This window comes from Plectropomus leopardus, chromosome 1 (genome assembly GCF_026936395.1).
Source record: "Plectropomus leopardus strain MGB_pleo_1.0 chromosome 1, ASM2693639v1, whole genome shotgun sequence".
Taxonomy (NCBI): domain Eukaryota; kingdom Metazoa; phylum Chordata; class Actinopteri; order Perciformes; family Serranidae; genus Plectropomus; species Plectropomus leopardus.
The window spans coordinates 3231112-3255662 of NC_142176.1; the positions used below are offsets into that span (position 1 = coordinate 3231112).

Below are 24551 nucleotides of genomic sequence, written 5' to 3' on the forward strand. Positions count from 1 at the left end.
TAGTGAAAAATGAATTACTGATATGTATAAGAAACATCCTGTTGGTGTTTTATAGTTAGGTATGAGATATTATGCAGGCAGACTGGAAATGTCTTATGGTTTAAAGAGTCAACTCACGGTTTTCCATCGACAACCACTGAGCCCTCAGACAACTCCACCACCGTACCCTCCAGCTTCATGATGATGTTTTTGATGGTGCGATGGCCTCCAGCCTCCTCATTTCTTATCTGAATGTTGAAGTCCTTGTAGCTGCTCCTGCACGAGGAGGTCAGGACGTAGTTGCAGGTGGAGCGCAGCTGGAAGACATCTCCATCGAAGGTCTTGTAGTGGAAGTTGCCCCAAGTGCTGCAAACCTGGCCGTTGTGGATGGGACTCACTCCTACATGGATGGATCAACAACATGATTTTACCTTCAGGAAGGAGTTCTCAAACATCGTCTGCATAAGGAGACATTTTATTACCAAAAAACTTGAGTTCACCTGTTATTTTTTCAGGAATCTGGGACATGGAGAAAGTGTTCACAGCAGACTTTGCCTCTGTTGAAAGAAGTAAGAAATATTAATCAAATAATCAACAACATCAAACTAGATGAAAACACAATAAGGCTGCAGCACATGGGTAAACACTTGAACTGTTAAAAGCCCTTTTTGTTGTATTTGTCACGCTGCCTAATGGAGTGAAATGTTTGTACCGCTGTGCCAAGCAGCTCCGATGGCCGACAGGGTCAGCCATAGCAGCCACTTGTTAGCCATCGCCATTTGCTTCTCCAAAGAACTCTGAGGAAGATATGGGGGTGTGCCAGGCCTTTATAGCGGGGGGCGAGGTCTTACTGTAGCAGGTGAGGGCGTGGCAGTCCCACAGCTTGACACAGTGATTCATGGCTGCTGCTGGTGGTTGTACCATTTAGTTCCATGGTCCTTGGTTCACTCCCATTTAAACAACTGATATGCAGGGTGAGGTTACAGAGCATGCATACTGATGTTCTGCTCACATCTGTGGTGGAAACAAACTGAAGACCACAGCCAGTGATGACAAAACTTATATTGTGTTGATGTTTTTATTTTGGCCCATTTTTTAAAGTCTTTCTTAAGCAAGGACCATGCATAAAATCATTATTCTCAAAATGGAAAAGATTATTCATGCCAGATTTAGCTATTAGCCGGTTTACATCTGCAGTCTGGGCAAATAGAACAAACACCTATATACACTAAAAACAATTATCACACACATTAAAAACATTATATAGACAATACAAACAGACACAAACACACATCAACACACCAACACACCAACACATCCATCAAGTTAGCTACAACTAAAAAAATATCATTCATAACCCTCTCATGTTAAACAAAACGTTGGATACTGTCACAGCAAACCGGCACACATTTGTGAATCACTATTGGGGGTGGTTATTCAGGATTTTGGATTGTATATCATTTTACATATCTAAATGTTATTTTGCACATATTTGGGAATGTTGGGGTGTGGGAGGGGGACAAAGTGGTTTTAGGATGTGGAAATGACTGTGCCCTGACAATTTTATAGCTGAAATTTTGCATAAATTTGAAATTTTTCATGATCAGGTGGGGTGGTATATGGTTATAGTGTTTTAATTTTATGAACTGATGTTTTGTACATTATTTAATCAAATTCTGTCATTTATTTATTTAGTCCACCAAACTGGAGGACTATGGGTGGAAAATAGCTGCATTGCTAGAAGCTGGCACAATGCGCCTCTCCTTATATAACTGTAATGTTTTATTGTGCACTGTCCCTGTCTAAATAAAATTACATTACATTATATTAGAACATCCAGATCACTGTGAAATTAGTGTTGACATGTCTGGTTACTAAATATCCATTTTCTTGGTCTGGTCTGTGCCTGTTTTTAGCTCAGCTGGAAGCATATTCCAATGTTTGATGGCTGTAAATGGAAAAGCAGATTGTGCAAAGGCAGTTTGCCTCAGTAGGATATTAAGATCTGAGCTGAGAGCAAATCAGGAGGTGATGTGTTCTTGGATCACAAAAATGGATAACTTTCTGTATCCATACAACATCGACACAACAGTGAAGTAGAAATGGCCATTCCTTCTCAAACATACTCAGAAAAAGGGATCTTTGTGATTATGTTTGTTGTGACTTTAATATAACTAAAAAAAATAATAAATTAAACTTACAGCATCAAAGTTTTCCAGTTGGTCATCAGTCCTTAAGTCCCATCCTCTTGAACACAATATCTCGAGGACACCTTGAGAGGACTTTAAATCTGGCACAAACGTTCACATGGATTCACAAATTAACTTTAACCCTAACCCTAACCCTAACGGTCATAGGTCAAAGGTCAACCTAACTGTGACCCTGTCAGCCACACTCTTGTAAATGTGATATCTCAAGAACACCTTGAGGGAATGTCTTCAAATTTGGCACAAACGTTTGAGAGGACTCAAGGAAGAACTGTTTAGAATTTGGTGGCCAAAGGACAAGGTCAAAGGACAAGGTAACTATGATGAGAACATTGGTGTTTTTGATAAAAACGGCTTCAAATCCCCGTCGATAAGGGCTGTCTGACAGCAAAGTAATGCAGTGAAAATATTCTAAAAATATAATGTACACTTAAACTGATATTGTTTTTTTTAGTTCGCTTAAAACTAACCAGTGAAGGCAGAGTTGGCAGTTTCTACCCCAAATGTGTTGTAAATAACAGTTGTGACTCTGATTGGGTCGATATCATAGACTGTATAAATGATATAGGTTTATAGCAACTAGTTGAAAGAGGGCAGATCTCCACCTGCTGTCGGAGTCGGATAGACTTCATAAATAATTCGATTCTCCCCCGCTGCTTATATAGTGGGACACGGACAGCAGTCCAGTTAAATGGCCTAATCGACATATGATTGTGGCTCGACTAAACTGAGCATGTAGATGTACTGAGTGCGTTTCTATCTGTTATAATGACTACTAAAAGGGAAAGCAAAAGTTCTCCCTTCTCAGGCTCGCAGCTGCAGAGAACAGCTTTTTCATTATTCACGGTTCAAGTAGGAAACACCCACTGCGACCAGATCTGATTTAAAGGTGTGGGAATAATAGATACTCTCCTAAAGTGTTTTTACGTGCTTGTCTTTATCATATTTTGACTCTTTGAGCGATAAAAGTTCAAGGTGTGTTCAGATCTATGAGTGTTTAACACTTCTGTCTATTGTTTTCTTATCGTCAGCAGTCATCTTTAACAAAAGCAAGACTTGACATGAATGGAAGGTAGAGATTGTTTCAATTCACCTCAGTACATTAAAGATCCATTAGTATTGTTTTACCGTCCACCCAAATACCTGAACCATTATGTGGCTGCCTAAAGACAATCAGCTGTATACTGCACAGCAAGCATGGGAGTGGCCCTTATGTTGATGAAGCAACATTAATCCGCATCGGCCATGCTGTTTGAATCCTTTTGTTTTATAAGAGGTTATTTAATCAGACCCACAATAGGGCCGTAAAAATATCACATTTCACACAGGTGTATCTGCATTTTACCTGCTGTGATAGTCAGCTGATGTATACCTTCTTAATGAAATAAAAAACTTAACTTTGAAGTTTCTGAAATTGTATGTCTGACTAAGAAGACTGTAAGCCAGTGGAAGTAAGGGTGCAGGTTTCACTTCAGCAGTGGAGGGGACACATTTGAGATTCTCTGCCAGAAAATTTTGAGCACCACACACCTAATTTCGTGCATTCTGGTGAATTTTTGTGAATGAATTTGTGCCTTTTCTGTAATATCACACTCCAGGTCATGCTGGTGTACTGTATATCATCACAGCTGTGATTTGGTCACAGGCATGAAGCTGCAGGCCAAGTGCCGAAGATAATCACAGCCGTGATGATATACAGTACAACAGCACAACCTCGAGCGAAATATTTCCTTTATACAACAGTTCAACAAGTGCCATTTATTAGTTGACAGTCATAAGCAAAAACAGATTATGATTTGTTTGTTTATTTAATGATTTTATTTTACTGGGCCGCACAAATAGCTGGAGACTAGCTGTTAGAGACTAACAGCTGTTGCCCAGCGACACATTTTCCTGCACGCTGCTTGCTATCGGCTGCTTAGTATCATGAGCATTTATCTCTGTGTTTCCAGTGAAAAAAGAGTCTGTTAACAGTCACTCTGTGATTCAGATGAGTCAGTTTCATCAGAAAGTTCGTCACTCCAGCGTGTGTCCGCTCGGGCTGTGATCTCCGTCACCTCGAGTCCAGTATCAGGCAGTTTGTGTGTGTGTGTCTCAGGCTGTGGTTGGTGTTAGACGAGTGTGTCCCTGTCTCACTGCACATCCTTGTAACATCTGTGACAGCCGGTTTACACCCGAGTGAACGACGGTTTACCAAAACCTGTCCGTCACAGCTGCTCCCCTCCTGGGCTGCAGGGCTTTTGCATCAGACAGGATTTTGCTAAGATATTTTTTAAAGCGATGATGCCGGTCAGACGGGATTTCCTCACTCTTCCAACACTGATACAATCTAGTAATATTAGATAACTATCGTCCGTTAGTGTAAGCCAAATTAACAGATTTCGGACAGCTGTGAGGCGGAGTGATACATGCAGAGTTAAAAGTCCCAGCGATGTTATACTGTAAATATCAATACTCATGGTATTCCTCTTAACCAATCAAATTGCTTGGTGAGAACAAACTGTTGTATAATTATACTTACACCTATATGGAAACAGATGGAGCTTTCTGTTTGGTGACTGGTTCATTTTTCCAGATCTGGATGGTTCTTGTCTCAGCCCTTCTGGTTTTAAGCGAGGGACCTGGTGGACAGCTTGTGATCTGTGTTACCTCATCAAGGTCTTGGATTCTCCCTATGTGCATCCTTAATGTTGCCAAAATAAAGTGTCCTCTGTGCTCCAGTGGGACAAGCATTGCTCTAAAAAAGAAGTGATTAAATACATGTGTTATGAAAAAAAAAACCACAAAAATGTATGGACATCAGGAGCAGTGTTTTCTAATGAAATCACAGTGTCAGTGCAGGCGTTCACCCAAATATTTTCAGATGTTTAAAAGTTAATGTAGTTCAAAGATGTGATGGATAGATGGATCAATAAAGGAAACATAATCACTGCAAAAGACCATATTACGTTGTGATATAAATACAAAGGTGTACTCCATCAGATTTCATTTTGACTTCTTGGACGGTGTAGAGAGTAAATGAGGTTACCGCTGAGTGATTTTTATTGTGCTGTGGAAAGCTGGAGCGCTGCAAATGAGACGTGGTGGCATCGAGTGGAGCCTGTCCTGGTTTAAAGGCTGGCACAAAGCAGGTTATCAGATCACCGCAGTGCCATGTTCATTGTGTCAAATTCATTGTGCCCGTATCTCGTGTTAAGTTTCAGGTTTGTGAAGAGTTGGACAACTTCAACAGTGCGGTTCCTGCAATTATAACGCTTTCATCCGAGTGAACTTTTACTGTGGAAATCTAAAAGTTTGCTGTCATCACCTCAGCAGCTCCTCATGTCATCCATCAATCTGATCTGATCTGATCAGGTCTGACCTGATCAACAGATCATTATTCCACCCTACGACTCAAACTCCACAAACTGCTGCTGAGGGGAAAAAAAACGTTGACCTGCAAATATGTCTATATATGTATTTCCAAATTAGATTTCTATTCTGTGGGAAACACTGGTGTATCATTGCTTTATTTGAGAGTTTTTATCCTTTACTCAGTTGCAGTTAAGCTCTGTTCTGAGCGCTCGTCACTAGGCGGGTTTCCATTAACCGTCAAACTGTGCAATATTTTGCAAAACTGCAGTGGAAACACGTTTTTGGCTTTTCCGGGTCACATGATGCTATGGCTATGTGCTTGTAAGTAGGAACTGGCTCCCTCATGATGCAGCAGGAGCTGTAAGAGCTGTTATTGTATCACATAACTCTCATAGCGTATCATCTGGAAGTTTTGAATCCACAGTTCCTCTGTGAAATCGTGGACTATCAGCTCTCAGAAATCCCTCAAAAATGGCCACTTCCACATATAAGGGGCTTGCCTTTGGAAATAATGACGGCTAGTGCAGTTGCTATTGAAATAAAGCTGCTAATGTTGTGAACATCCATCACCATGCTTCTTGTAATGTTATCGCAAGATGAGAAACATCTTTCAGTGGAAACGCAGTCATCTCGCAGTTGTGTTTTGTGTTTTTACAGTTTTACAAATTAAAAATCTGTAATGGAAACCCACCTAGTGGCAGCTAGACTATTCACATTTTCTAGTTTCTATATTTTTTATTTTTACCTCTGTTCCCCTAACATGATAACCGAGACTGCTTAACCTGTCACGTTTTTGTCTGGTGATTTTTAACAGTGGGACTTGCATGTAAAATTCATCTCAAATTTGTGGGTAACAAGTAGTGAGTAATGGATATACAAATGGTAATTTGGAGGATGAAATATTCTTATAAGATGATGCACCATAAATTGTGTGAGGTGGTTATGTCTTCTAGGTAGCTGGTTATTTGTTACGAGGGAGTGCAGCTGGGGAGTACAAGGAGGGAGTTGGGACTATTGCTGGCCAGGCGGTCTAAAATAAGAGGAGAGTCAGCAGTGAGGAAAAACAGCAGAGCATGAGATTAAATAATGTGTTAAGTGGGGTTATAGGCTCAGTCTGACTTCGTTTCGGAACTGCAGGGAGGACAGTTAACACTCAGTTCGCACTGCCGAAGTGCCGGAGCTCTTCTCTGGCATCTTTTTACTGCATGTGTGTGCATTCTCCATGTGCATGTAATAAAAAAAAGTTTGAAAAGTGGAAAAATTAGGGGTTGATACGGCACTGTACTACTGAACTTGTGACAAATTATTTCTTCCCCCTCCACAACCCTCTATTAGGTGTGGTAGAACAGAATAATAAAACAACACCTTATCCAAACTTCCTACCCACACACCTCAAACCCCAGTGAATTATTACTTAAAAATAAATAACGAAAATGAGAATAAAATATTTTATGAGAAGAACTAGGAGAAGAACTCTGTAGGAAAGATAGTTAAGATACTTACTCCAAGAAATAAGATGCAGTGAGGATCGGATGTGGTCCAGAGGGTTTTTCTAATGATAAAAAAGACCTTAAATCAAAACCAGGATGGTGCAGAAGGAGGATTGGGGCTTTTTCAATGTCTAAATTATGTTTAATAACAAGAATTTAATTTCAAGAAATTCACTGTATAAACCCATTGCCATATTTCTTTAGTCTCATACTGTCCGCTCTGTCTGATGTTTGCAGCTTTGAGAACTTCAACTAAGTTTCTTCCTTATTTGACTCTGACTTGTCAGTAAAGTGAAAATGTTGCACAATATTGAGATTTTCTGAGTCAACCTGAGACGTGACAACAGCAGGTGTTTGGACAGCGATTGCCTCCTTTAACCAACAGTGATTACTGGGCTGAGACTTTGATGGTTTGGGCCCAATCAATAAACCAGCTTCTGTGGTTTGACCTGGATTATTGGGGAAAAAACTGAATGTATTTTTCTATCAAAGTGAAGTCATAAAGCAAATATGTGATAAGATGAAAATACAGCTGGCATGCCTAAATCATGTGTACATATTAAAAAAATTCAGCGGAGACTCCCATTTATGTCATCCGAACTTATCTTAAGGTCAGTTTGTGAAGCAATATGAGTAGTCTCTTGGTTTAGTAATGCCGGCACATTATTGCCGCAGATGTTGGCCATAATTTTATTTATGAGTCTTGAGTTGTTTTATAATTTGATTAAAAATGTGAGCTAAATGATTTATGATTTTCTACCAAATTTTTATGACCATGATTTTTTGTTCAAGTCATTATAATAACTTTTTGCTGAATGTTTGACTTGATCTGTGATCTCTGGGTGCATTGCTGCTTGTTTTAATTGTGTCTTATAAAGTTTAGTTTAGTTTAGTTTAGTTTAGTTTAGTTTAGTTTAGTTTAGTTTAGTTTAGTTTTGTTTTGTTTTGTTTTGTTTTGTTTTGTTTTGATTCATTTCATTTTGTTTTCTGTTTGTTTCATTGCACAAAATTAAGGATAAAATATTACACAGTAAAATTACAAAGTGAAGTTAACTGTGCAGGAGAGGACAGAGGCCTAAAGGGCTTATACAAAGTCATCCCCATCAAATAAACAAGTCATTAAAACCTAGTAAATCAAAAAGCAGAACAAAAAAAAAAAAGAAATCAAAACATAATAACACCAAATAGAGACGTGCTGCAGAAAGACCCCGAGTCACTCCGTCAAGATTCTGCTGAGATTCTGTTTGTAAATTTTTTTGGGGTCAGGTAAAAGTGTTGTGACACTTCTAAATTTGTCTCAACTTTTGTTAAAGTTTTTCACACTTTATAATTTTGTTTGTCATCCTTTAAATTTGTTTTTAAAAATGTAAATTTGGTTTGTCCTTGGTAAAAGTGTTTTGCTTAATTTTGTTTTGTAAAATGTAAAAAAAAGAAAAAAAATGCAAATTTCTCACAAGCTTTGTAAAAGTGTTTCACACTTTGTAAATTTGTGTTGCACTTCCCAGCCACTGTACTTGAGCTCACTGTCATGCATGTGCACACAAATTATGAGGCTGATAGGTCCAGTAGTTTGTGAGATCAGCAGCAAACAGATAGATACACACACACACACACACAAAAACACACACACAACTCAATTTTGTGAAACCAACAGATGATTTTGCGTCCGCAGCACACTGAGGCTGCGGGTACGGCTGATGTTTGCAGGTGTGATGCCTGATGTGTGCTGTTATCAGAGTGTCTCAGATTAGACTGATAGCTGCTGTTTGTCGAGCAGGAGTGGTGCTGGACAGGCAAGTACACATAGACAAACAAACAGCACCAGCCTTTCTTTGCCAAAATTGTTCGTATTTGATCATTTAAATATTCGCTTTCAGTGCATGTAGATCTTTATTTTTCTATTAGTATTTTTTGTTTAGACCTTTAATTCAAACATGCCAAATAAATTGGGAGAATAAAATAAAATATAAGTAAGAAAAAACCTTACCAGAATAGCCAATAGACTACGACGGTGTATTAGTGCCGCTGTAGATTAAAAAACAAATGTAAGCTTTAGCTTTTTAAAATGTATTTATGATTTTTCTTATTTTCAATGTATTTTCTTAATTTTTTTTATTAATTTCAAGCTATTTTGGGGGGTCCCTTCACCTGTCTCATTGTCGCTCATTGCCTTCTCACCATGTTTATGTAAGGAATCAAACTAATTTGCTTCAAATGATTATACAAAACAAAAAGCTTTGTTTTTCATTTCCCAACAAGAGATTTCATCACTCTCTTGTCTTATGTCTGTTCCAGTTCCTCGCTTTTTTCTCTTATTCTTCATGCACAAATGTACTAATTGATCTTTTTTATATAAACCACATTTACATTTTGTACAACACCTGTGTTTTCATTACCATTTAAGACAGAAATCAGTAACTGGTCATCAAAGCATATATAAAATGAATAAAATAATAAAATGAATCAGGCATTGCGGCTGAAGTTCAAAGGTCTTTTTTGTTTTTTTTGTCTGAGCTGAACCAGTCTGCTTTATCCTGATGTGATCCACACAAGGTCGATTTAAAGCTGCTTTCTCTGCTGATGTCCACAGACCAGTGATGACTGAACTCTGCTCTCCTGTGTGTGTGTGACACACACACACACACATCTCAGATGTAGAGTTTCCAACATCTCAGGTTAGTTTTTATCCCATTTGCCAAAATGAAAAACAGACATACATTACCAAAACAGACAATGTGAATTTTCTTTGTATCATATAACTGGCTATGAATTTGTTGTGTTGTGTTGAGTTGTGTTTATTGTGTTGTGTTGTGTTGTGTTGTTCTGTCCTCCCTCCGCTGGGGGCGCTAACACTAAATAAATCCGCTTTTCTCGGCACGCAGTGATCCGGCCTTTGTTCCGGTCGGAAACAGCGTGTCTGCGGCGGCGTTACGATCGTTTTACTGACAAAATATTAATACTTGTTAACGTCTGCCGTTGGTCTCGCCATGGTGAAGCTGTCTGCGGAGCTGATCGAGCAGGCTGCTCAGTACACGAACCCTGTGAGGGACCGAGAGCTGGATTTAAGAGGTCAGTTAACTTCATCACCCCTGCGAACATGGTCGTGTAAAGTTAGCTTCATCTGTCTGTAGGCGGGCCTCAGGCCATTCAAAAACCTGAGAAGTGTTCCTGATATGAACTCAAAAATGTCCATTAAATCCCAAATGAAACTGTTTTTTTTTTTTTTTTGGCTACGTGGCTGCTGCTCATAACGTTATGTCCAAAAGCAGCCCAGCTAACGTTAGCACAACCGCTGCAAAGTGTCAACTTTAAGTCAACGTTAAAAGATACAAAGACATTAACCTTACCGAGAGCTGCCGTGGATCACCAAGATTAAATTAACTTTGCTGAAACACCGGCAGTTTTGTGCCAAGTTGTCAAAATGCAAGAGAACCGCGGTTAGCCGGCGTTAGCATAGCTTGCTAACAGGTGTTGTGTTGAGTTCTGCGCGCCGAGAAGTGCGTGCACCTCACGGGAGCGCGCACAGCTGCACCAAATGACCCTCCAGATGTTTCAGTGATTTTCAAAGTGTATGAAATAATATAATACTCTTAATGTAATTTGTGGGGTTCTTCAGTGATAAGAAATCTGAAGTCTAAGTTTAGAGTCATCTATAAGTGTGATCTCTGTGGTGTTCTTTATCGATATGGACCAATATTGTTTTTCCAGGCTAATACTGATTATTAGTTGTAAATGAAACTGATAACCCATATTTGAAACAAATACCCGTTAGCAAAAAGAAAAAAAAAAGACAATATTTAGAATTTGGAATATAATAAACTCCATAACAAAACTTTGTTTAAATGGCAAATGTTTTATCAAAGCTGAAATTGTCAACATCACATACAGCAAGTTCCCTGCAACATTTTAAAAAAATAAAATCATTAAAATTTAAATCACATTAAATAGATACAAATAGCTTCTTGAGGTCTCACAAAGTAAAAGTTCCTCCATGCTGACAATTTCTTTGCACATTTTTTAGTTTTATCAGCGATCATTAAAGTAAAATACTGAAAAAGGTAATTGGCAAAGACAATGTTTGAAAGACAGCGATGTTAGGTAATTACACATGTTTTTATGACTGTCCTTATAGTTAATAGTTATGGCGTAACACAGAATCATTCGACATCAACATACCGGGGTCTGAAATCAGACATGATACAATATTATCTATACGAAGTTACCAAACAGATGTTTTTGATATGCTGAGTATTGAGCATACTGGGTTTTATTACCTTTTATTTACCTTTTAGTAAATTATGTCCCCAAAGTAAAACTTAGTCAACATCTGTTTTTATCTAATAACATAAAGTTGTAAAGATAAAGTGTCTCATTTCAGTCATTTTTGTTGTTTCAAAATTTATTTAGTTGTCTTAAAAAGTAACTGACTTTATTATTCTGGTAGGATACCAGAAGTTTAATTTGTATTTGCTATATGTAATTTATAAAACAAAAAAAATGCCATCTGTATATTAACACTATTGCTGCAAAAATACTGCAAAACTATGCTGTATCTATTTTCCCCCATCCCATACAATGGAAAAAAGCAACATAATGCAGTATACTGTCCATAGATTAAAACTTCAAGCAGCAACATTTTTGGCTCAAAGCTGTGCACATAAAGAAGTCTGTCTTATTTATTTATTAACACTTTCTATGAATAAGTGCGTGATAGCCTGCCTCTACATTTTTAGTGCAAGAAAGAACTTAAGGTGTGTGGTGCCACTTCTGCAGTTATTATTATTAATGTGGTTGTATCATTCTAATATTTTTTTAGGAAAATAACGTAAACAGGCAGCACGTGTGGTTCTATAAAAATGTGTCTCTCTGTTTCATCCTACTCTCTGAAGAAAAACTCAATGATTTTTTATCAGAAGGAAAAACTTCCTCCTCAACTTCCACGTTCTTCATCTCACAGGTTATAAAATCCCAGTGCTTGAAAACCTCGGAGCCACTCTGGACCAGTTTGACACCATCGACTTCTCCGATAATGAAGTCAGAAAACTGGACGGCTTTCCTCTGCTCAAAAGACTGAAAACTTTACTAATGAACAACAACCGGATTTGGTAAGTTACAGCTGCAACGATGTCCTTAATGGAAATAACAATCAGTTGAAATTAAAGTTAACATAGTAGCGCTGTGTTGTTGTATACAGTAGAAAATGTGGGATTATAATTCATAGTTGTGTACATTTTTTGGCTTCAGTAAAAAAGGTAGAACATTGAATTTGCTCTTCAATGAAATGTACTAAAAGTAAGTATGCGTGTAACTTTCTGAAATGTGTCTCCAGTCGCATCGGTGAGAATCTGGAGCACTCTCTGCCGGGTCTGACAGAACTGGTCCTCACAAACAACAACATTCAGGAGCTGGTGAGTACGTTCACTGACTTACACTGAAATACTAGAAAAGTGGAGTTTACCCTCCAGTCGCATGCAAAACAGCAACAACAGCCACTTTAAAATTCTTACCTCTGTAAAGTTTGTAGTAATTTGCCGTGTAAAAACTCTTAAAGCAAAACAAACTGCAGCCTCCACAGTGAGAGGTAAATGCAGACCTGTCTCCACCAGCATCAAGACAAACTGAATAAAAAAACTTTTGATTTCTTTCAAAAACTGATGCCAAAATGCCAAATATCGGCTTTGATAATCAGCCAGGCCCTACAGGATAGCATTTTGAAGAGGTTTTTGGTGCAGAATTTTAAAAGAACAGTCCAAAGAGTCAACATTTAAAATGTTGAAAATGGCTAACCAGAGTTGGGTTAGGGTTAGGAATTCATGGTTTTATTATAATCTGTCGACCCCTAATAAACACTTTACCACCGTGTGTTTTTCTAAATGTAATTATTTCTTGCATGTGCAGGGCGACTTGGACCCGCTGGCCTCTGTGAAGACGTTGACTCTTCTCAGGTACAAATCATCAGCACTTAAAGATTATTTGATTACCGCTGAATTATGATCAAACATGTTTGTAATAAAAAAAAGTGTATTTCCAGCTTGTTAAGAAATCCAGTGACAAACAAGAAGCACTACAGGCTCTATGTCATCAACAAAATCCCGCAGGTCCGTGTGCTCGACTTCCAGAAGGTAAAACTGAAGGTAAGAGCAGCGGAGCAGGTAGATTCTGACAGTTTTTTAATATTAAGTTTGAGATTCAGGCCTGTTGAGCAGTCTGCAGTTGACCTGTTTCGTATTTTAAGGCCATGTAAAATATGTATTTGAGGTTAAAACAGTAGTATGGACTTTTCTAGCATTACAGTAATCATCATCAATGTGCTAAACTCTTCTAATGTCCTGTTTGGAAGCTCTGGTGAACTGTGTGTTTTCCCGCCCCGCCTCTTGGATGAACGCTTGGTCTGCACTTAACCAGGCTTTTCACTTTAACTGTGTGATATCGTCATAGGAACGCCAGGAGGCAGAGAAAATGTTCAAGGGCAAACGTGGTGCTCAGCTTGCAAAGGATATTGCCAGGCGAACGAAAACGTAAGACGAAAGTCCACGTTAGACAGCAGCTCCTCAGAATCACTGGATCCTGGCTCAGAACGCGGCTTCAATCGTGGAAAAATAAAATACGCCACCAGTCATAAAAAATATATCTGTTTTAGTGATTTTAGAGAAAATCCTTTAAAAAACCTGGAATCTGACCCAAAAGCTTATCACTTGTCCCCCAAAAAAAACACCTCTCTTCATAAATGTAAAAACCTCTAAATGGGCCTTAACTCTCCTGTTAACCCTTTAAAACCTGAGCAATATATTTTTATTTTTTGAAAAACATTGTGAGAAGGCAATGAACAACTTGACAAGAAGTTACTCAAAATTAGTGTAAATTTAAAAAATGGAAAATGAGAATAAAATTTTAAAAAATGAGTTGAAAGTGCTCATATACTCACGCGTGTACATATTTTTGACATTATTTTTTCTAAACATTTAAATATTATTATATTTCTGAAAATTTCGTCTATTTTTTGTAAATACACTTCTAATTATTGTATCTCTCCTTTTAAAAACAAACAAACATTTCATTTTCTTGTCATCTTTTCCTAATTTCATTCAGTTTGCAGGGTCTCATGCCAAGTTGCTCATTGCCTTTTTTCCCTGATTAAAAAAAAAAAGAAAGAAACCAATTTTTCTTCCAGGTTTCAGAGCTTTTAATGCTTGTAAAAGGCATCTTAAGTTAGTGCAAGAAAACCGATGACGGTCCAGGTGATAAAGGGTTAACATAAGTCTGAGGCGTTCGCCACGGTGTTGCTCAGGACTGCTGTCTGTCTGCGGACGATGTATCAGAATATTTGACTCAAGAAAAGATACTATACGTGATGACTACATTGGTTGAGAGGTCAGAGAAGCACGTGTGTGTTCTTGTCGTCTAAACGGGGTGCGTTCCTTTCAGGTTCACTCCGGGAGTGGCGGCACAGCTTGAGAAGAAGAGGACGGGGCCGTCTCAGGCAGATGTGGAAGCCATCAAGGTTCACTTTTTGAATTTTAAAATGTCGGCTCTGTGTTTTACGATTTGAGAGCCGAGTTTGACTTTCCATCCTTTTATCAGGCTGGTGAGCTGGAGAAACGTCCAGTGAACTATAGTCACAGTTATACATTTAAGATTATTTTCCAGAATTATTATAATTACGTATTTTTTCAGGTCATTTCTTGCTTTTAATTTAATTTTATTTTTATACTGTCTGTTTACTGTTTTCAAATAAATTAAAGCCACTTTGCCCAGGTCTATAAAGATTAAATAAACAATTCGATTGTATTTCCATCTTTGCTGAACTACAGTTTTATGAGAAAGGAATTAAAAGCCCGTCCCATAGAGACGCCTGTCTCAAATATAAGCCTGTTGGGTTCAGTGGTTTAAGCAAATACAAGCCCGCGCTGTTAACTGAACTTTTTGGGTTTGTAAATACACGTGTACAATGTTAAAAGTGACATAAAATATTAAAACATCAGTCGGACAACTGCCCGTCACATCACAATTTAATGTCCCTAAAATACACGGTCAGTCATTCAGGAATATTTGGAAAGTCCAGTTCTCATATATGTTTGTTAAAGAGGTCCCTCAGGGAGCCTCATCGGAGCCCTTTAACTGAGATTTATTTGTGTGCGTTTCAGAATGCCATCGCGAACGCTTCGTCGCTGGCAGAGGTGGAGAGGCTGAAGGGGATGCTGCAGGCCGGTCAGATCCCAGGACGAGACCTGAGACAAGGTCGGTGCTCACCACATACTGCTCACCTCCACCAAGACTGCAGAAAGTGGTGGATATTTTAAGGGCTCGCGTATCATTTTTTAAGCGTATAAACACATTTGGACAGGATTCCTCACACTGCTTTTTTCAGGATGTGAACACTTTGTATTAGGTGTAACTAGGATAATGTGCAGTTGCATATCAGGTGTTGTTTTTGTTCAGGCAGCTGTGTTTTTATGGTGTGGCGATATGTTTTGTATCGTACCGTATCACAAATTTAGGTTTTGAAAAATAAGAAACAGCGCGCTCACTCGCAGGTAAACTTTCTGAGACCTGGTGCTGAGGATATCAATGCAGTCGAGATCAGCGCTCTGATTATAGCATTTTTTATTGCCCCACGGACGTTTTGGGGCACATGTCCTTCTTCAGCATGTGAATTTGGCAATATCTCAAAGAAAGCCCACAGGTGGAGTTATTCAGAAGTCCAACAAAACAAAGATCTGTGAACAGAAACGTTTAATCCAGTAATCACCATGAGAAACCGTCTGTGGCTAGAAACTTCAATAATGTCAACAATGATTTTTATTTATTTGTTTTAAATTACTACTATTATTCTATTTAATTTAATTTATTATTGTTGTTGTTGTTTATGTTTTTCATTATTATTGTTTATTTCTTAATGATTTTTAAAAATATTACTGTGATTCTGTGTCTTCAAACTGTCGGCTCCCCCTGCTGGGAAGCACTTGAAGTGTTTCCCTGTCTGGACTTATAATTGACCCCACCTGTGGACTTTCTTTGCGATATTGCCGAATTTTCACGCTGTAGAAGGACATCTTTGTGGCAATAAGATTTTTAAAAAATATTTATATAATTGGAGTACTGTGCTGATTTTGACCGAAGTGTTGGTTTTGAAAAATTCATGGACGGGCGAATATGTTTGTTTTTTAAATTCAGGTGCAGCCGAGATGGTGGAGGAGGAGGAGGAGGAGGAAGAGGAGGAGGAGGAGGGTGACGCTGCACAGATGGGGTCACACATGGAAGGAGGATCTGGAGAGGAGATGAATGAGGGAGATCAGGAGGACGAAGAAGAAGACATGGAGGAAGAGCCTCCTGTCAACGGCTCCTGAGTGCATGGAGTATTTTTTTTGTTTTTTATTTCTGTGTTCTGTGATTTCTTGTGTTGGTCGTGCGTCTGCAGGGCCTTTTTTATTTTGTAAATTGACACACATTAAACTGATTTCTTATATCGCTGTGTGTGGGACCAGTTTCTTTTTTGAGCTGAACGCAGACCTATGCAGTCTGTAAGTGTCCTGTTTTTAAAAAAACGTCCTAAAAGTTTGGGGCTTTCCCAAAAGATGGACAGAAAACTGAAATAACAATTGGAACAATTAGAAGTAACAACCAGCACTGCTTCCAGTCTGCTTTTTCACAAATATTTACACCTTTGAACCTGAGCAAATCGGTGTGATTTCTTTAAAAAACGTGGGGGGAAAAGGCAGTTTGCAACTTGGACATGTTCCACAAATTAAAAAAAAAAAAAATAGATTAAAAAAATTATTTTTAAAAAGCTAGGGAAAAATGTCATGAGGACAAAGGAAGAAAGCTAAGGAAAAACTACAATGATCACAATTACAAAAAAATATTTATTTTTAATTTATTATTATTATTTTTTTTTTTTTTCTATATTTCACCAATTGACAATTTTTGGGTCAGTTCTTCAGTTGCTTATTACCTTTTTCCCATGTTTTTGAAAGACATCAAGTAAAGTTTCAAAGGGTTAATGAACATCAGTATAAAATGGTAAAGGTGAAAAAAGCTGGAGGTAGCTGCTAATTTGTATCTGCAGCCCCTTTGCAGGTAACAGATAATAAAAAATATCAAGAAAGAACAAAAACATACAACAATTCATCCAGAGGATAGAAGTGCAGTAACCCCTCAAATGCTCAGTGTGCCCTATTTATGCCCAAAAAAGGTGTTAATATTTAACCCCAAGTGGTTATCGCCACTAAGGCACACTCAGCTTGCTTTGTTTTTGGGGCCACTTTTGCAAAAGGACAGCAGGCGCAGGGGCCAGTGCAGCCCCATACACATTTATAGGTTTTTAAGACATTTCTAAACTTTTAGGATATTTGATTTTTAGCACATTTCTAGGATTTTAGGACATTTATTGGAATTTAGGACGTTTTGAGGACTTTAGCATGTTACTAGGATTTTAGGGCATTTCTACGATTTCAGGATGTTTATTGTATTTTCAGGACATTTATAGGATTTAGGACGCTTGTGGGATTTTAGGACATTTCTATGATTTCAGGATGCTTCTTGTATTTTTCAGGACATTTGTAGGATTTAGGACACGTGGGATTTTAGGATATTTCTAGGACTTCAGGATGTTTCTAGGATTTAAGGACTTTTGTAGGATTTAGGACGTTCCTGGGACTTTAGGACATTCCTCGGATTTTAGGACACTAAAATAGTACTAAAACAATTCCCAGTGTGAATCTGGTGCCCTAAAGAAGAACTAATATTACCCCCAACATCTCTTACTGTCCCCCAATTCAAAGTAGTTTAAAGCAATAACAAAGTGAATATACACAAAAATAAAAAAATATAAATCTCAACTGTCCCACTTCACCAGTATTGACCTTTAGTGAGGATTTAACTGGGATTAGTGTGCTGTGTCATGCTGGGAACCAGTGATCTGATCTGCGGTTCACACTCCGGGCTGCAGGTGGCGGTGAAGCGCCTGTTCTGGTCCCCATTAAAACCAGGAAGAAGAGCTTTTCCAGTAAAAATGGTTGACGTTTGCAGGAGTCTCCAACAAAATTAACCAAAGAACCGACAACGGTGCAGCATTTTCGCGTCGTCAACAGACTTTGTCGGTTTTTATCGAGACATGGATGATGTTGAGATCACAGACGTGGACGACGACTCTCCGTTTCAGGTGGAAAAAGCTCCGATCAAAAACCCGGACCTGACTTCCCTCAGCCAGACCGGTAACACCGCGACACGTCACAACTACTTATTAATGATGTCGGATCGATATTTTAACACATTTATGTTAAAATGGAGTGTTTTTAATCGCGATACGCGGTTTTCTCTCCGCGGTTAGTGCTGTTTGTTTATCCTCTCAGCTGCTACGTTTAGCTCGTGGCTATTTCCGGGTGTACAGTCATGAAAACACATGTAACGTTACTGTGAGACACGGGATTACATCTTCATAACTGGTTTAATATCGAGGCCGGTCCCAGGCATTATGGACACAGAGGGAGCAGTGTCCCCCTCAGTGCTCCGTCTGTGCCGCTAATCAACAGCTCCAAGTAATTCTCACTTTGAGCGGTTATCAATATTAGGTCAGAGATACTCGACCTGCTTTGTTTTGGGGCCCTTTTGAACAAAACAAGAGGAGGCCAGGGGCCAGTCACCGCAGCCCCGTAGATGTCTCCAGAATTTTAGGACATTTCTCGGATTTTAGGATGCTTCTAGGAATTTAGGAAGTTTCTAGCATTTTAGGACGTGTCACGGATTTCAGTGCATCTCTAGGATTTTAGGACATTTCTAGGATTTCATGATGTTTCTAGAATTTTAAGACAAATCAAGGATTTTCAAATGTTTCTGGGATTTTAGGGCATTTCTCAGATTTTAGGTTGTCGCTAGGATTTTAGGATGTTTCTGGGATTTTCAGGCGTTTCTAGGATTTTAAGGACGATTTTAGGACATTTCCAGGACGTAAGGATGCTTGTAGGATTTTAGGACGTTTCATGGATTTTAGTATGCCTAGGATTTTAGGACATTTCTAGCATTTAAGCACATTTGCAGGATTTTAAGACATTAGGGGCTTGCAGACTGTATGTTGAGTATCTCTGCCGTAGTGCATAAAAATGTCCCTTTAATTGTACATCTTTTTACATCTCTCATACATCTATTTAAAAAAGTTAGATCTTTACAGAAAAGTCACATGATGTGTTTGCTTCTTGCCAGCGGGAGAGCTTCTGTCCCAGTATGGATGGTACATGCTGATTGTGACGGTTCTGGTCTACCTGCTCATCCAGCAGTTGAGCAAGAGGAGATCCAGCTGGAGCAACAACAACTCAGCCCCCGAAACTCTGCAAGGTCAGCACCTCCCAACAGCTGCTACACAGAAACTGAGACGAGGCCAAATGTATGATTTCAACTTTTGTTTATCACAAAGATGCTTCGTTAGTGGCGAGCAGACAAGAAGCCATGGAGGCGGCTCGGATGAGGATGCAGGAGGAGCTCAACGCCAAAGCTGACATCTTCAGAGAGAAACAGAGACAGGTGAGGATGTGAAACAGAAGAGAAAACGTTTGTCCGTCATGTCGCACCTGAACTGAACACGTGATGTATTCTGTGAACAGCAAGAAGAGGAGAAGAGGAGGCAGAAAATAGAGATCTGGGAGAGTATGCAGCAGGGGAAGAGCTACAAAGGAGCCGCCAAACCCCCTCAGGTAAGTTTGTGACTGTCTGGCACATTTTATGAGCTTTGCATTCTTTATTTTTTATTTATATTGTGGCTGTGCTTATACATATGGCTTACATTTTGGCAAGATTGTGTATTTTTCTTTAATCAGTGAATTTGCAGCTCAGCTGTTTTCTCACATGACTTGTATTATTTCTGGGTGTCATTCTGGACTTTTGACTTAGAATTTGGAATTTTTACTAATTTCCACCTGATGACATCATTTTGACCATATTTGGCATATGGAGAAAACACATGCTATTTCCACTAGGTGACCTGTCACAATAAATGTAGCTGCTGATCACTGACGTATCCCAGACTGGGATCATTTAGAAAATAATCTTCTTAGCATGTGGGATATTGAAATTTAATTTTATTGACAAAAACCTGGCATTTAATGGCTTAAAATCTGTAAATTAGTGAATATATATGATATTTATGATTAGGACTGATGTTGGTTAAACTCAATGAAAGAAAATCATATTAATGTATAATAATTTATAGCCTGATTTCAGAAAGCTCATTTTGTGTGCAGAGTGCTTTGAGTGTAAGTATTTGGCACTGCACAATAAGTAATAATGTATAAAAATTAATGTTGTTGCCAATCATTGACATATCACAGGCTCTGATAATAAAAGAAATCTCTTTAGCATGTAGTACATTGAAAATAATAATTCACTTGTTTTTTCATCTGAAAACATTATGGCATCATGACAAAAACCTGGTATTTAATGAAGTAAAATTCTGAAAATTATTTGATATTTGATATTTATGATTAGGACTGATGCTGTTTAAAAATAGACAGTAGAAAATAATATTAATGTATAATTTTTTTTAAAGCTTCATTTTGAAAATAGCATTTTGTGTGCAGAGCGATACGAGTGCTAGTAAAATTAAAGTGGGCCCTAAAGGGTTAATCATGTGTAACTTTTGTCTTTAGTGCTGTGAACCGAGTTTTAACCACACTCACACAGATCAGTTTGTTCCCTCACTGAAGTCACTGATTCGTGCTTCTCGCTGCAGACTGAAGAGGCCAGCTCGTCAACAACTGTGATGAAAGCAAAGGGGGACAAAAAGCAGCTTCGCACATCAGGTAGGAACCTCACAGGAAGCTCCGTTTGCACAAACTGCGGCTGTAAAGAGGAGACCAACGGGAAGTTTCTGTTTCGGCTGAAGTGGAAGTTACCGTCACTCTGGTTCCCTTTTTGAAAAGAAAAGGCAGCTTTATTTGAATGGCACATTTCATACAACAGGGCAAGTTTAAGTGCTTTACCGAGCCGGTGTCTCCGAATGTCCACCCCACTCTAACCGCTGAACACCGGTGTGAGCGGCCGTCGTCTTCCCCCTCCCTCCCTCTGCTCCGTGTGTGGGGGACATGATGAGAGGACATGATGAGAGGACATGATGAGAAGACATGATGAGAAGACATGATGAGAGGACATGATGAGAGGACATGATGAGAGGACATGATGAGAGGACATGATGAGAGGACACGCTGGACGCGGTTTGAGTTCAGGTGTAGTGAGTTTCCAGCTCGGTTCTGCTGAAAGAATAAACTGATATCTGACGTTTGATTCCTTCAACAACAAGCAGAACATGTAAATGTGCAGAGATCACAGCAGAGCCGTGACTTAGGGACGGTTCTGTAGCTGCTGCTTCCTGACAGTTTGGGGAACGTTCCTCTCTTTAGTTCCACTAGAACACAAACATTATTTTCGGCATTATTTTTGTACAATTCAAGTTGACATAAAAATGAAATTGATTTTGCCCTTAAAAAATGCAATCTTCCAGCTTTTTGTCTGAAATGTTTTTTTTAATGAAAAAGCACAAATTAATTCATCTGTACTCACCACATCTCAGCCTTTCATGCCCTCATTTTAAAATTTTTTTAACTTGGTCCTTGAAAAGAAGCACTTGAATAAATTGAAGGAACAGTATGATAAATTACTCTGTAAAACATATTTGGAAAAATGTTTTAAAACCTTTTGTGTTTATGTGTGTGTGTGTGTGTGTGTGTGTGTGTGTGTGTGTGTGTGTGTGTGTGTGTGTTTTCAGACTACAATCCCCTGAGCGGACAGGGAGGGAGCTCGTGCTCCTGGAGACCCGGCAGGAGAGGACCGTCATCTGGTGGATGAGGTTAAAGAAGGTCAGAGACATCGGTCTGTACGACCTTTGACCTCTGACGTCCTGCTGTGCACACTGACTGACCGAACCAAGCTGACAATATCGCCACGCACACACTTCATAACTCGCCCCGTACCTGCAGAGGGCGTTAATCAGTTAGCATCTTCAGCATTTATCTGCTGTTTGATTTTTTATCTCTTCTTGTTTTCTCTTTAATTTGTTGCATCAAAGAAACTGTGCTGAATTAATAATCATTAGCTGATAAAATGCATTTCGGAATTGAAAGCTTGTCATGACGCCGCTCCTGTAAACGGTTTCTCACCGGCAGGTTTGGCCGATGAATTCGCAGTCAGTGTGTTTTCTCTCATGTTTTAATGTTTATGTGCCACCGTAACTTTAGAGTTAAATTACTGCAGCAGCTGTAGCTGGTGGACATATTCTTAATCACAAAGAATACTACGTTCTGATAGTTAACAAAGTTAACATTTTCATTTATCGCAATGTAAGGAGGTTTCGTCTATACTGTTATACACATTTTTATGCAATAAAGACATGGTCACCGCATTTTTTGTTTTTGTGCAGTTGGAGTCCACAAGCACCTGAGCGCTGTGCTCTCTGCACAGAGGAAGGAACACACACTCATAACACACACTTGATGTATTCAGCCTGACTCTCTTCCCAGTCTGACCCATAATTGGTCACAGTCGGCTGCTCGCAGCAGCAGTCCAGGTGACGGCGATAACTCACCTCCTCTCAGAGTCCCACTGTCTTTGTAGTCTTTGTGGCCTCTGAACTTTGCGATCCTCTCGTAAAACCTGCATCTCCTCTGACTTTGGTTTGGTCCTGTTTGTACCTGACGACGTCTCAGAGGCTCAACCTCTGGGTTTGTTTGGGGGAGCCGTAAAGCATTCAAGGAATATTTTGCCCACAAAATGACCATTTGTTAATAAGTTACGCTGTGTTACCTTGAATTAGTGAAGAAAACTTTGTTTCCTCACATGCCTTCATGGAAAAAGTGAACATATTGATTTATTGATTGATTGGGGGCCATGTTTAACAACAGTAAACTATATCAAAGCATCAATTTGCACACTCACAACTTATGCAGTACAATCGTACTTCCAAAACACATGCATTTTTGCTAAATTATTATTATTTTCTTAAGTTGAGTTTTAAATTTTGTGTGTCTATGTGTGAGTGTGTGTGTAACTCTGTAACTCCGAAGATTTATTTAAGGGTCACCTAGAGAGACATGAGCTGATAAAACACTTCGGTTTGCGAGGTGTAGGCGGTTTGGTACATAGCTATCGGTGGTTATGATTTGGTAATAATTTAACTTTTTTTGTCCAAAGAAAGTCTTTTAAGACTATTTGTTATCATTCTCACTTTTATGAGGTTTCTACAGAGAATTTTTGTACATTGGAAATGTGAGAAAAAAACACTCAGTAAAACATCCTTAAATATCGTCTTTTCTCCCTATTTTTGCTAATGATTTATGAGTGCATTTAGAGAAGAAAGTCATCATTCTATTAAATAAATACACCTAACAACTAACTACAGTGCATGTGTATTTCATGTTAGACCTAACTGAGAAAAATTTTGGACTAGTTTTTGATTAAGTGAGGACTGGTGCTCCAGATTAATGATTGTCTGTATTTCTGAGCATTTTGTCTGAGACACGTGTGGTTGGTAATAGGGAAGATAATTGTCCCCTGATTGTCTTGTTGGATATGAATGGACGTCAGAGTTACTTTTTTTTATTCAGCAACTCGGAAACATTCTGGTGACGAGTGATATATGCGATATTCTGATGGGTTTGCAAGATGTATATGTTTATGTTGCACAAGGGAGCATAAAACCCTTCACCTTTACTTGAAACATAACCGACACATCACCGACCGAGCTGCTGCAGACGGATACAGCCACACGGGGGAGCTGGAGACCGGAGAGAGGTGTTTGTGGAGCCTCTACATGACAATAGACTTGGTTATTGATGGGTTATGTTTTCTGTCATGTGGCAAAAAAAAAAAAACAGTTGAGTCATGTAATGTGGCAAAACAAAGTGACAGGCCAAAGTGGAAAGGAAAATATCTTTATATTTTCTCATTATCTGTACTGATTTAACCTTTATTTAACCAGGAATAGAAGTTCAAAATGTTTTTCAAGGGAATCCTGGTCAAGACAACAGCGTGACAGATTTAACATAAAAATAAATATATATATTAATAAATTAATAATAATAAATTTGGCTTATACTTCGCATATAGCCTTTAAAAAAGTTTCAATGTTTAATATATTAAGCATTTTATTCGATCGTCAAAGATTGACACTATATTTCTTCTTTTGTTTTGTTTTTGTTTAATGGGTCTTGTTTCTGATGTTTAACTTTTTATAGTTTTATTCTAATTTCTGCTGTCCATTTCAATTTTCAGAATACTTCTACATGCTGAAGCAGTGTCTGGCAATAATTAAAATTTTGGCCTTATAATAGCCATTAAAGCAATAACAGCTAATAATTTGTTCTAACAGAAATTGGTTAAAATTTGGAACTTAACCACAATGAAATTATCTTCGGGGCGGAAAAAAACTGCGACTCCCATGAAACATTTCGGCAAGAAACATCCAATTACCGACCTTAAAACTCTCACGTGCATTCCAAACGACCGGCGGAATCTAAAACAGATTTTAATCTGCATTTTA

At 38.6% G+C, this 24551-nt stretch overlaps 3 protein-coding genes and 1 long non-coding RNA gene across 4 annotated transcripts in view; 2 read left to right on the forward strand and 2 right to left on the reverse strand.

Moving 5' to 3' along the window:
* Positions 1 to 764, reverse strand: part of LOC121943646 (mucin-5AC-like) — a 38123-nt gene extending 37359 nt beyond the window's left edge. Inside the window, 3 exon segments of the mRNA XM_088082556.1 lie at positions 118 to 379; positions 480 to 536; positions 692 to 764. Coding sequence (XP_087938682.1) covers positions 118 to 379; positions 480 to 536; positions 692 to 758 — 386 coding nt within the window. The 5' untranslated portion in view covers positions 759 to 764.
* A 3257-nt stretch (positions 765 to 4021) lies between these two features.
* On the reverse strand, positions 4022 to 10517 carry LOC148190336 (uncharacterized). The gene is made up of 3 exons (XR_015777588.1): positions 10378 to 10517; positions 7044 to 7092; positions 4022 to 4923 (listed from the first exon to the last, which is right to left on the reverse strand). It is a non-coding gene; the product is annotated as an uncharacterized LOC148190336 (long non-coding RNA).
* snrpa1 (small nuclear ribonucleoprotein polypeptide A') lies at positions 9902 to 16496 on the forward strand. The gene is made up of 9 exons (XM_042486400.2): positions 9902 to 10099; positions 11988 to 12135; positions 12360 to 12438; positions 12929 to 12975; positions 13062 to 13164; positions 13469 to 13548; positions 14456 to 14531; positions 15175 to 15268; positions 16205 to 16496. Exons 1-9 carry the CDS (start codon positions 10018 to 10020, stop codon positions 16375 to 16377), a joined length of 882 nt encoding a protein of 293 aa, XP_042342334.1. The 5' UTR covers positions 9902 to 10017; the 3' UTR covers positions 16378 to 16496.
* Positions 16497 to 18006: 1510 nt separating this feature from the next.
* Positions 18007 to 22415, forward strand: selenos (selenoprotein S). Its single transcript, XM_042485837.2, has 6 exons — positions 18007 to 18243; positions 19229 to 19360; positions 19440 to 19546; positions 19627 to 19716; positions 20751 to 20820; positions 21783 to 22415. Exons 1-6 carry the CDS (start codon positions 18144 to 18146, stop codon positions 21866 to 21868), a joined length of 585 nt encoding a protein of 194 aa, XP_042341771.2. The 5' UTR covers positions 18007 to 18143; the 3' UTR covers positions 21869 to 22415.
* Positions 22416 to 24551: the final 2136 nt, after the last annotated feature.

What these genes read in the sequence shown, in the direction of transcription:
- snrpa1 (XM_042486400.2), top strand. Translation starts at nt 10,018, where the DNA reads ATGGTGAAGCTGTCTGCGGAGCTGATCGAGCAGGCTGCTCAGTACACG. An exon ending in CCGAGAGCTGGATTTAAGAG is followed by an intron (nt 10,100 to 11,987) that starts GTCAGTTAACTT and finishes TTCATCTCACAG; the next exon opens with GTTATAAAATCCCAGTGCTT. An exon ending in ATGAACAACAACCGGATTTG is followed by an intron (nt 12,136 to 12,359) that starts GTAAGTTACAGC and finishes ATGTGTCTCCAG; the next exon opens with TCGCATCGGTGAGAATCTGG.